The 12565-nt window shown below is 37.1% G+C and overlaps 3 protein-coding genes and 1 non-coding gene across 4 annotated transcripts; 1 reads left to right on the top strand and 3 right to left on the bottom strand.

The window, feature by feature from the left end:
* Positions 1-79: 79 nt before the first annotated feature.
* LOC112497392 (U6 spliceosomal RNA) lies at positions 80-182 on the bottom strand. Its single transcript, XR_003064190.1, has one exon. It is a non-coding gene; the product is annotated as a U6 spliceosomal RNA (small nuclear RNA).
* Positions 183-900: 718 nt separating this feature from the next.
* LOC102615364 (tubulin beta chain) lies at positions 901-4255 on the bottom strand. The gene is made up of 3 exons (XM_006468270.4): positions 3699-4255; positions 2356-2625; positions 901-1792 (listed from the first exon to the last, which is right to left on the bottom strand). The coding sequence occupies exons 1-3, from the start codon at positions 4090-4092 to the stop codon at positions 1122-1124; spliced, it is 1335 nt and encodes a 444-aa protein (XP_006468333.1). The 5' UTR covers positions 4093-4255; the 3' UTR covers positions 901-1121.
* A 3479-nt stretch (positions 4256-7734) lies between these two features.
* On the top strand, positions 7735-9661 carry LOC102615656 (uncharacterized). The gene has a single exon (XM_006468271.4). It carries the CDS (start codon positions 8044-8046, stop codon positions 9412-9414), a length of 1371 nt encoding a protein of 456 aa, XP_006468334.2. The 5' UTR covers positions 7735-8043; the 3' UTR covers positions 9415-9661.
* Positions 9662-9800: 139 nt separating this feature from the next.
* Positions 9801-11912, bottom strand: LOC102615960 (pentatricopeptide repeat-containing protein At2g22410, mitochondrial-like). Its single transcript, XM_006468272.4, has one exon. It carries the CDS (start codon positions 11511-11513, stop codon positions 9834-9836), a length of 1680 nt encoding a protein of 559 aa, XP_006468335.2. The 5' UTR covers positions 11514-11912; the 3' UTR covers positions 9801-9833.
* Positions 11913-12565: the final 653 nt, after the last annotated feature.

The following is a 12565-nucleotide window of genomic DNA, read 5'->3' as shown; positions in this document are numbered from 1 at the left end:
TTAACGATGGAATCAAACTGCAGAAGCTAACATCGTCAAACTGCTGACTGATTAAACAAGCCCGAATGAGGGGGAAGAAAAAAATTTGGACCATTTCTCGATTTGTGCGTGTCATCCTTGCGCAGGGGCCATGCTAATCTTCTCTGTATCGTTCCAATTTTATCGGATGTCTCCGAAGAGACGGGCGTTCGTTCTCTCCTCCTATATATAAACAACGGCTCCGTAATACATATTTTCGATGTGGGACTGTGAGTAAAGATTCTTTAAATACAATGGGCTCATGGGCCGCACCTATATTGGCCCATCTTTTAGCAGTACCTATAGAGTGGCATTCCTTATCTACAAAATACTGTCAATTACAGAAAAAAATTCTAAATTACAAACATATTATTACATATTTCTTGTGATAGAGAGAGGTAGCCAACGCCGTCATTGAAATTTCAGACCGCGCAAACCTTACCTGCATCCTCATATTTTATGTGCATGCGGCATGCCTTCCATGACCGACTCCATTAAAATTCGATTATCAGTGAACAATAACTGAAAATAAAATTAAATACTAAATGCCTGTAAAGGTAAATAAATAATTTGCATCCCTTATTGCATTCATCGGCACCTCTTTCTGGTGATTTTTTTTTTTTAAATTCTCCTCAAATAAATATGACCCCTCTGGGAGTTTTATTATCATAATTTTTTTTGGGTTAGGTTTTATGTTTGGATTTCTTTATTTCTTGGCAGCTTATATATCCAGTTATACTTTATAATATTTAACCCAAAAAAAAATTATGAACTTCTTGAGAAATAAAATATTTTTACTGTGAAAACCACCAAAGGCTAACCCGTTCAATCCACGTGCGCTACGAAACGAAAAAAGCGAAAATAAATGTTTGCTACACAGTATTAGCTTCAAGTGATATCTTTTAACTACTTAATACAAACATACATCATTTATATTGAAACACATCATACCCATCCCCCAATACAACGAGACAAGTTACATACCAATAAACATCACATTCTAATGATCCCTCAACAACAGAAACAATAATCACAAACTGAAAGAGCGCCGACAAGAAATAAATTTCAGACAAACTGGCCCTGGAACATTAGAAAAAGACACCTCATGCTGCAACTTCCTCTTCTTCTTCCTCGTACTCCTCGTCGTCAGCAGTTGCATCCTGATACTGCTGGTACTCTGCCACCAAGTCATTCATGTTACTCTCAGCCTCGGTGAACTCCATCTCGTCCATTCCCTCACCGGTGTACCAGTGCAAGAAAGCTTTCCTCCGAAACATAGCCGTAAATTGCTCACTGACTCGCCTAAACATCTCCTGAATTGACGTTGAATTTCCAATGAAAGTGGATGCCATTTTCAGACCCTTAGGCGGGATGTCACACACGCTCGACTTGACATTATTTGGTATCCACTCGACAAAGTACGAAGAGTTCTTGTTTTGGACATTGATCATTTGTTCATCAACCTCTTTAGTACTCATCTTACCACGGAACATGGCCGAAGCAGTTAGGTAACGACCGTGGCGTGGGTCAGCAGCACACATCATGTTCTTAGCATCCCACATCTGCTGGGTTAGTTCCGGCACAGTAAGGGCACGATACTGCTGTGATCCTCGTGATGTCAAGGGTGCAAACCCAACCATGAAGAAATGGAGACGCGGGAAAGGGATAAGGTTAACAGCAAGCTTCCTGAGGTCAGAGTTCAGCTGTCCGGGGAATCGAAGACAGCATGTGACGCCACTCATGGTAGCAGAGATAAGATGGTTAAGATCACCAACTGGGATAAGGTACAACAAACAAAATACAGCATGATGGTTAGCTCATATGTTTTTTCTGAGAATTATAAGAAAAAAAAATTGAGTCATTAATTACTCGAACAACATAATAATGCACGATATGATATTTTTATTGGAGTTCTAGAAAACCAAAAAAGAGAAAAAAAAAAAAAGTTCGTATAGACAGCATAAAGTATAATAATATGTCTATATCTTCTTTATTTATTAAGGCAAAAAGGAAATGGTAGGTGAGTGGGTGCAAGCGAAAATATACTATGACAAAGACTTCAGACCAAACCAACCATGTGAGTAAACCACCCAATGACAAAAGACACATAGGTAACAAGTTCTCTACTTACAAGAACGACCATTAAGCTACTAATATGAAAACGACAATTCATCAGTGAATAAAAAACTAAATCCCTTCTTGTACATCAAATCCCACGTAGCAGGATAAACCAAATTAAAAAAGTTATCACCAACTTCACTCGACCGGTTCTTCAAACAAGAACACATATCTTTATGTTAACTATACATAAAAGATAATTTAAATAGCAGGACTTACAAGTAGGGGTGGCGAGCTTGAGAGTTCTGAAGCAAATATCATATAGAGCTTCATTATCTAGCACCATACATTCATCGGCATTCTCAACAAGCTGATGTACTGAGAGGGTAGCATTGTAAGGCTCAACAACCGTGTCAGATACCTTAGGAGACGGGAAGACGGAAAATGTCAACATCATGCGATCTGGATACTCCTCCCTGATCTTGGAAATAAGAAGGGTTCCCATACCAGAACCAGTACCTCCTCCCAAAGAATGACATACTTGAAATCCTATAAAAAAAAATTAACGAGTAAGGTAGCAGTTTTTTATTAATCTAAAATCTAAATGGGTCTAAATGTTACTGAATGGGTCTAAAGGCATATGTCAGAATAACGTGTTTGTTTTTTATTTCTTATCGTCTTAGCGTAAAGGATAAGTTGTTTGTTTTTATAAACTCAAAACATCTTGAATCTAATAATTGTACACTTATGACCTTGAAAGTTTTATACATACTTGAAGTTAATATGTATATATTTAAAATGTTATATGGTACAATAGTTTTTATTTATTATAAATATTTATAAGGTAAACATTTGATATATAATTTCCAAAAATAATTTTGATAACATTATATTTTACAGTTTACCATAATATTTATATAAAAAAAATTGTTATCTAATAATAAAAGAATTTGAATGTATGTTAAGTAGTTAATACCGAGTAAAATTTGAGATCAAGAGAAATGCTAATATAACATTTAATAGTTGTGCAGGAAACAAATACATTTAGTGAGGGTATTTGTGAGAAAAAAAAAATTCTATTCAGATAAAAGTCAGGAAATTGAACTTTTTCCATTCAAATAAAATTGCAATAAGCTTTCAGATACACAAACAAAAGTTAAAATATCTAAAGATCTTAAATTAAACCAAATTAAGACTTCAGACATAAAAACAAACAACCTCTAAAGTCGCGAAACAGGCAAAAAGAAAGAATGTGGACGATTGTGATTTCATTGTTTATTAATCAAGATTGAAGAAACTGATTCTGTGAACATAAGACTTATAAACCATCTCAGGCTAGCCTTTGCCCATCGACCAAAACATTTGACAAACAATTTCCAGTCCAGCCTAAACATACATAGCTTCAAAATGGCAACTTGTGGAAAGTCAAATGCAAGAACAGTAAATATATCCAATGAAAGAACGGTAAATAATATAACAAATTAGAATTTAAAGCTATAATCGAAGAACAAAAATAACCTAAAACGAAAAATCAACTCCAAATCAAATCAATCAATCAATCAAAACCATAAGCAAAAAAAATAAAAAATAAAAAAAGCGGAGGTATGTTTCGTTTAATTTACCCTGCAAGCAATCACAATTCTCAGCTTCCTTTCTAACAACATCCAGAACAGAGTCGATCAACTCAGCGCCTTCGGTGTAATGACCCTTGGCCCAGTTATTGCCAGCGCCAGACTGCCCGAACACGAAGTTATCGGGGCGAAATATCTGCCCGAACGGACCGGATCTAACAGAGTCCATCGTCCCAGGCTCCAGATCCATCAACACGGCGCGTGGGACGTACCTTCCGCCGCTGGCCTCGTTGTAATAAACATTGATGCGTTCGAGTTGGAGATCGGAGTCTCCGCTGTACTTCCCCGTGTGGTCAATTCCGTGCTCGTCGCAGATGACCTCCCAGAACTTGGCTCCGATCTGGTTGCCGCATTGCCCACCCTGGATGTGCAAGATTTCTCTCATTTTTTGTTCTGTTTGTTTCGCGGGAAAGGGAGAGAAAAATTTGCGAGAAAGTTTGGGAAGACGTAGGGGTTGGCGAGTCGCGAGTGAGAATAGGAAAATAGCGGGATATATATTATATATATATATATATACTACTATAATGGCGGGGAATTTGTGATATTTCTTTATTGTGTTTTTTCTTTTTTTTTATTCGTTTATTTTTAGTATTTTTCTTATCTGCTCATCCGAGTTGTATAGGAGACTTCTAGAAAGTGTGGGAAGTGGAAACTAATATCTGCAAAATAATTAGTGGTTCTACCATTATTAATAAAATAAATATTATTGGTAACTTGTTGTTCTTGATTCAAATGGTAATTAGAGAAACAAGGATTTTAACAAATAAAATAATTTATTAATTCTGTAGCCCGATGCTTAAATAGAAAGAATGAGTTAGTACAAGATAAAACATGATGATACAAGGAACTTCAACTTCCTCTTGTAATTTTAATAATCATTGGATAATTAATAATCAACTATAGTGGTCCGATATTTATGCTTTGTTTGAAAAAAAAATATAAATTAATTTTTTATTTGAAATGAAATTGCAATGTCTGGGAGAAGATAAGGCCGGCGGGGCCAGCGTTGGCCCAGTGAGTTCGAAGATCAGAGCTGTGCAGGTGACCGTGACATAAAGTGTCTGAAGACAAAAGCGACCCCAGAAACAGCAGTCAACATCATTGCTTATTGCTTAACCAGACCTGGGTCATCTGAAGTGTTCTCTTTCCATTTCAGTTTCCCCCATTTAGTTTCATCTTATTTTTTCCAAACTCTTCAACCGAACTCGACTTCGATTTTGATAAAGAGTTATTTTTTTTATTTTTTATTTTTTAGGCAGCGGTTCAAGCCCCCACAATATTTAAAATATTGTGGGGACTAAAATATTTATAACTTCTTTTTATTTACGAAATATTAATGAAGTAAATGCATCTCTCGTCTGTAAGGATAATTTATCTGGGCATGTATTTAATAGAGTTTAATGTAATCATATATATAAATCCCAGTTAAGTATATCTGATTGTAAATATCAGTGTACTATTATGATAACAGTTATATATATTTGTAAATATCTGTGCAATGCAGTAATCTGGTGGTTACCTAATTGATAAAGAGTTAAAGGAGCTAATTGACCCCATTTTTATTCTGATAAATCCCTAAACTTTTTATCTAAAATAAATATTAATATGCGTTGCTTCAAATGTAGGCAAAAGTAATGGTGCATCGTGCATGTGATGGATATAGATGCCTTCTCAACATGTATCCTTTTGGACCTTAGCCCTGAGGAGGCAGAACGAATGTGTCACAATTGTAGATTGGCCTTTCTTTTTGTCCTCGTTGGTAATTTTCGCATTGGATAAAGTCGTAAATTAAATGATTGGGTGTGGGGCTCAAAAGATAAGATAACAGGTGGGGTGGGGGTCAACTAGTGCAAGTATTTCAGGAAAAAAAATGAATGGGCCAATCCTTGGGTTTAAACAAAGAATCTTTCGGTTGATATTCCAGTTTTTAAATACACCCGTTCTGCGATTGCACTTGCACCGTTTCTTACAACGGGGTTTTATCAAAAACTTCTGATGGGTTGTTATTCCCATAGTTACTGTCCTTAGCCGTGGATACAGCCTTATAGTGGCCCAATATAATAAGTTTAATATTGATGGTGTGAGGCTTGTTGGATCAGGAGGTTTCAGTAACACTAGAATCAAACTCCTCCCCCGCCGAGACCCACAACTCCATAATCCGAGGGGATGATGGAAGTACACTCTATCACCAAAGCCTACATACAATATCTTAATCCATGGGGGAGGAGTTGGATCCCTAAAAAACTCCCAAGGATGCCAACAGTTAGAAACTTTTGGAAAAACTTTATCCCTCTCATTCTGTAGGTGATCTCGGCGTATCTAATTTTCAGACTCTTTTTTTTTTTTTTAATCCTCACCTATATCTATCATTCCTTATCTTATATCTATTTCTTCTTCTTATTTTGAGGGAGAATTTCTTCTTCTATTTTTTTTGTTTTTATTGATCCTTTTATATAAACAATTATACACTTTGTTATTCCACGAAATTCCGTGATACTAATTTAAGCATCGAATGGTTAAAACTGAAAGTTTAGCACTGGAAAAACTTTTGGTGCCTTGACCTTTTTTCTAGTTGCAAGTGCTCGCCGGGGTCGAATCGTGCTTGTCAATTTTTGGTCGGACTTCTTTGTGGAGGTAAAAATTATTTCTCCACAAATAAATTTAAATGCTGACGTTAGGATCTAGTAGGGAATCCACACGTTGACATTATTAGATTTTAGCATCAACATAAAAAAAAATTATAATTTAAAAATTTATTGAACCTTTAACTACAAATATTTTGCATGACAATCTAAAAAATTAAAAAAATATGAACTCAAAAATCTATTCCTAAAGATATTCTGAGAGATATTTACTCTTATACAAAGAAAAAGAATCCCCCGTGAGACTCGAATTCGTTTCCAGTTGTGGGCAAGAGTTGGCTTCGAGCCCAGTGAGGCAAGTTTAGTCAGTCTTATTTGAGATTTGACTACAGCGAAAATAAAGTCATGGCATCCGAGAAATTTACTCCGAAAAGGAATTTCATCCCATTATTACTGTCGCTGTCAAAATAGACACGCCTGGTATAATTGTTAACTGTTTGTTATTTTTGTTTTTGACTGTGCGAGGAACAGCTGTACCCAAAAGCGAGTGAAGAGACCAAAGAGAGACCAAGAATGCGGTCAAATTCAAAACACCATCACAACACCACGTGCTTCTCGCTTTGACGTTCCTTTTACTTCCGATTTACGCTCCCCCTCTTTTTGAGTCTTTCCTATTTGTTTTTGGTTTTAATACTTGTGAAGGGCCCACGAAAAGCGACGGACAGTGGGCCCCCCTCTACGCACTCTCACACAGTGAATCATCAATCATGCTCTATGGATGGTAGGGCCCCATCAGCTGTACACACGGCAGTTTTTAAGCTGCTTCATCCGTTATTTATTATTTATTTAATCACACCATCAGGGACTGTAATTTTCACTCAACAATTTAAACGTGACCTTCAGCAATAAGCACCAACTATTATTTATTTATTTATTTATTTTTGGAGTTTACCAATAATTTTTCTAAAGTATATGTGAACTGACCCAGTTGGTTCCAAAATCTTAAAAAAAATAAATAAATAAATAAAGCACCAATTAGATTTTACTAACTTATTGAAATCGATTAGTACAAACAATGCTTTGGCGGGTTACCATCAATCAAGATGTAGATAATATTAAACGTGGATGATGAAGTCAAATCAAATCATTCATCTTACTCACAACTCTAAATATTTCTTTAAAAAAGTAACTCGGATAAAATAAAACTTTTCAGAAAAAAAGAACCATTAAATTGACTTTACATAAAGAGAAACAAAGCATTTTACCCAAGAGTTAAAAAAAAAAAAAAAAAAAAAAAACACCTTAAAGTCGATAATAATTACAGCATGATCCTTACAAATAAACCCACCTTTAGACACAGTTAAAATTAGTAAACAAAAACTCAGCTAAAGATTATATATGTATGTATATATACACATGCATACATATTTCCCCTTCCCTCCAAATGAAAACTCTCAACACACAAAACAGAAAAAACCGCGGAAACAAAATTTCTTAGAAGGCTTCTCCGCACGCGTTATTTTACATCCTCAACAATAATTATTTCCCACTATCTCTCTCCATCTGTTTCCTCTTTCTCTCTCTAAACTGTTAGGGTTCTATAATAAACAAACGACGCAGAACAAACATGTGATGATTCAACCATTCTCATCAAATCCTTTGCCAAAAAATCTTTGTAGCCCAATTTGCCTTTCTTTAACAAAACCCAGTTGGTGAAGCAAAGAAAGGAGGAATTTTTATATTTTTAAAAAAACATGCCTTTGCCATGGAAAAAGACAAAGGTTTCGAGGATATCGCGTTTGGTGGCGGATTTTCAGTCGCCGCCGAAACGCGGGGGATCGCTTGTTGTGCAGACAGGGTTCCCAACTTCTCTCGTCGATCTATTTGTGAAGAATCGAGATCGGTTGAAGAAACATTCGAAGAAGAAATCGCAGTCGGAGCCCCCGATGGAAATTTCCAGGCCCATGAATGTAACGCCGCCGCCGCCGTGTTACACTAACATGAAGGTGAATTCATCATCTGGGGGCCAAGAAAATGTGCGAACGAATAAGATTAAGAGAACCCCGGTTGAGGAATTGGCGGTTGTTGAACAATGTGTCGGTGACGATCGTGATTTTGGTGTTGGCGGCGCTGACGCCGATGGATCAAAGAAGGGGCGTGTTGTAATGGCGGTTCTGAGGGTGTTTTTGGTTGTGGTATTAGCTTTGAGTTCGAAAAGGCTGGCGGTTGGTATCACAAAGTCGGCGTTTTTGCTTCTCTTTCTCGAGTTTGTTGGGACTCGTGTATTGGTTCACTTGAGACCGTGTTCTAAGGCAAGGACTGTGTTTGATTGTTTTGTCGAGAGAGTTAAGTTGTGGTGTTTTTGTAAGGGTAAGAAGGATGCAGATGTTTCATCTTTGGAAGAGATTAAGAGATTTGAAAAAGATTCAACGAGAGGATCTGGTGACGGTGGTGCGTGTGATTCTTCGATTGAAGAAATTGAGGTTGTTGATCCGAAATGTGTTGTTTTCACGCCGGTTGAAGAGATTGGAAGTGAGAGAAAGAATTTGGAAGTTGAAAGTGGTGATAGGAGAGTGAAAATATTGGAGGAATTGGAGAAAAAGGAGAGGATTGTGGACGAAAATGAGAATAAGAATGAGGATAAAGTAGATGTTTCTTTATGCAAAAAGGAGCAAAGCCGAAGAGCGAAACTGAGAGCGAACTTTAAAAAATTTGTTCCCAAGAAGTTGTGTAAAAAGAAGGACCAAAAGTGTAAGGAGAAGGAGATGGATTGGAGCAGAGGAGTTTGTTCTTCTGCGGTAGAGGATAAAGTACCTGAGCAAAGAAATTGTGATAAACTAGAACAAGATGTTGAAGAGGATTCTTCTCAGTCTCTATCGGTGAAAGAAGAGGAAAGTTGCCAAGGAGAAGAGTTTTTTGATGAATCCCAAGCGGAGGCAAAAATGATTGTAGATGAGTCGTCTGTGGAAACAAAGAGAAAGGGGAATTCAGCTTATCTAATTCTCTGCTTAATTGTTCTTGCTGGACTTGTTGGAGGCCGGGTTCTAGCACTTGTCCTTACAGTTTCTTGGTGTCTTGCGTTAAAATTGGTTGCAAAGCTGAGGCCTGCAACAATCTCTTGCTAAAAATGATGATTTAGTTTTGGCTTTTGTTCTATAGAACTCCAAACTGTAAAACTGAAGGTTCAGTCATGAGTGTGATAGAAAGTCCAACCTTTTCGTTGGCAGATCCAACTTGAGGTGTTGTATTCTGAACTGTAAATTTATACATACAAATCACATCGTGTTATACCTGGTTACCTGATTTTGTAATTTAAGTGCTTTAATGCAGTTTCCATGATTTAATTTTATTGAAGCAGTTCAAAGTCTACAATTTCATATGTACTATATGCTCACTGAATGCTCATTCTGTATGTACGACTCTGTGACTTGAGAGAATGGAGATAATTTCCTAAGCTGCAATGTCTGAAGGGAAAATTTTGGGTGCAAAAGATTGCAGGTAATAAATGTGGAACAATTTGATTGTTCTCACATTGCATTTCTTGCTAATAATGTTTGAGGTCTATAATACTGTTGCCAGGCTTCTTTCTTGTTTGAAGCTCTTTCATGTTTCTTCTTGCCTCTGCTACTTCAGTCCAATGACCCTCGAGAGCATAGAAGTTGGATAAAAGGACATAAGCTTCATGGCTCTGGTTACCTAACTTCATCATATTATTAGCAACTTTCTTGCCAAGATCAAATTCTGAATATGTGATGCAAGCACTTAATAGAGCTTTATAAGATATGAATTTGTCCTCAGCTGGCATGATTTTGATAAACTCCTCAGCCTGATACAACAGCCCTGCTCTGCTTAACAGATCAACTAGACAAACAAAGTGCTCAATTGTTGGTTGAACTCTGTACACTCCTCCCATTCTCCTGAACAATTGGCAGCCCTCAGTGATCAACCCAGAATGTCTGCATGCAGCTAACACAGAAACAAACGTGGCTTCATTTGGCTTGATCCCTTTTCTTTCCATCTGATAAAAAACGCGCAAAGCTTCATTCCCAAGACCATAATTTGCTAGCCCCTCAATCATTGTTGTCCAAGTGACGACATCTTTGCAATCCGTTTTGTAAAATGTAACCAGAGCTTCCTCTAGACTCCCGCACTTGGAATACATGTCAATAAGAGCTGTCTTCACAAAAGCATCTTGGGTTATGTTGTTTTGCAAGATGAAACGATGAACTAGCCTACCATATTGTAGGTTTGACAAACTGGAACAGGCTGAAAGCACGCTGACCATTACTTCTTCGTCTGGTGTCACCCCCTCATCAATCATTTTCTTGAAAAGTTCTAAAGCCTCCTCCGGCTGTTTAGCCTTAACACACCCATGCATCATCGAACGCCATAAAACAATGTCCTTATCAACAATCTCATCAAATACTTCGCGAGCCAAATCTACTAGCTCCATGTCAATATATCCATTGATCAAAATGTTAAGCGACACTATATTTCTCCTAGAACCCATTTCATCAAACAGTCGTAATGCTTCATCCATTTCTTTACACTTCGCATACATTAACAACAACGCATTCTCCATATTCAACATGTATTCAAGACCAACTTTTGTTGCATAGCAATGTACGGTTTTACCATAATGAAGCTTCTCTAACCGTGCACAAGCTGAGAAGAGAATCACCAAAGTGATCTTATCCGCCACAATTCCTTCAAATATCAATTGTTTGAACAAAATTAAAACTTCCCCAGAATCAGAAAAGTCATTATAAATACTCATAAGCGTATTCCAGCTCCCTACATCTCTAAAAGGCATTTTATCGAACAGGACACGCGCATCCGTAAAAAGAGCCATGCGTCCATAAAAATGAATAAGAGAATTTCCCACATAAATATCACTATCTAGGGCGGTTTTAGTGACATGGGCATGTAATCCTTTTCCCATTGGTAGTAGTGACAATGAACAAGAACAGGCTTTGAATAGAACTGGGTAGGTGTAGTTATCGGGAACGTTGGAGCTTTTCTTAATGAAGAAGTGGTTGAAAATGAGAATGGCTTTGATGGGTGCGGGGCTGTTCGAGTAGGCTCTGAGAATGCAGTTCCATGTGGGCGTGGCATGGCTGAGGCCGTTGGTGATGGCTTGAGTGAGGACTTGATCCACGAGTCTAGCACTATGAGCTGGATTGCTTAGGGACACGAGAATTCTGCGCAAGTGTTGGCTGCACATTTGGTCCTAATAATGTTCTTGATTGATATTGCGGATTTTAATGCTGATGCCTACTACACATTTGGTTCTAATGATGTTCTTGGTTGTTGTTGTTGTTGCAGATTTTACTGCTGATGCACAAAATCATGCGTTCTCACATCTGTCAGTTTTCTTTCAGACATTTCATAGTGGATTTGTTGTTGGGCTTGCATATTGTGCAAGTTTGATTTGTAGAGGTAAAGATTAGAAAGCAGAAGGTAAAGAGGGCACTTGAATTTTTACACAGGGTTTGGTTACTCGCGTGCCTTCTTCAATTAATTGGTGTTTGTTTTCCACTCGCACTTTTCTTTCGACAATTGTGTTATTATTGCGACTTCGTGTTCAAGTTTCTCATCAAAAATGGCGTGCCATTTACATAATACATACAGGGTATATATGTCTCAGCTGCTTCAGTCTTTGATTAGCAGACCAAATAATAATCAGTAGTGAGAAATATGGAACATTTAATCAATCTTCTCGTAAAACAAAACATATTAATGAATATTATTAGGAGATTAAATTAAAGCTTTATACTACTTAAGCTAACAAATTTCGACTTCCAGAAACTGCAATGGAGATGCGAATCAAAGAATAGTTAATTAATTAATTGCCACGATTGGGGAGTGCGTTTGGACTCCAAGAAAAATGTGCTGAAATTTTTTTAGACTTAAACTCATAATCTTACATATTCATTCATGCACTTGTTTAGGAGAGAATTGTAAGATTTCTCATCTTTATTTGTCATATCTAAATGTTTTTGTTGATGCCAAAATCTAGATGAGTTGGTTAGTAACTCGATCTCATATCCATGCATAAGCATTAAATTTGTTTGGTGGGAAGTTGCTGGTTGATCTCCAAGAAGATCCTTCGACTATCAGCAGATGATCAGCAAGTACTTAAAATTATAGAGAATGGTCAGAGGTGTCGAAAGTTTTTCCGGCGTAAACCCTCCAACGCTCAAATCAGTTATCAAGTTTACATGAAAAACTAAATATGCCCTTTCTCGTTTTTATGAATTAAAAATCTTATGTAAA

Source organism: Citrus sinensis, chromosome 2, assembly GCF_022201045.2.
Source record: "Citrus sinensis cultivar Valencia sweet orange chromosome 2, DVS_A1.0, whole genome shotgun sequence".
In the NCBI taxonomy this organism is placed as follows: domain Eukaryota; kingdom Viridiplantae; phylum Streptophyta; class Magnoliopsida; order Sapindales; family Rutaceae; genus Citrus; species Citrus sinensis.
Note: the sequence above shows the minus strand (reverse complement) of the source record. Positions and strands in the feature narration are given on the sequence as shown.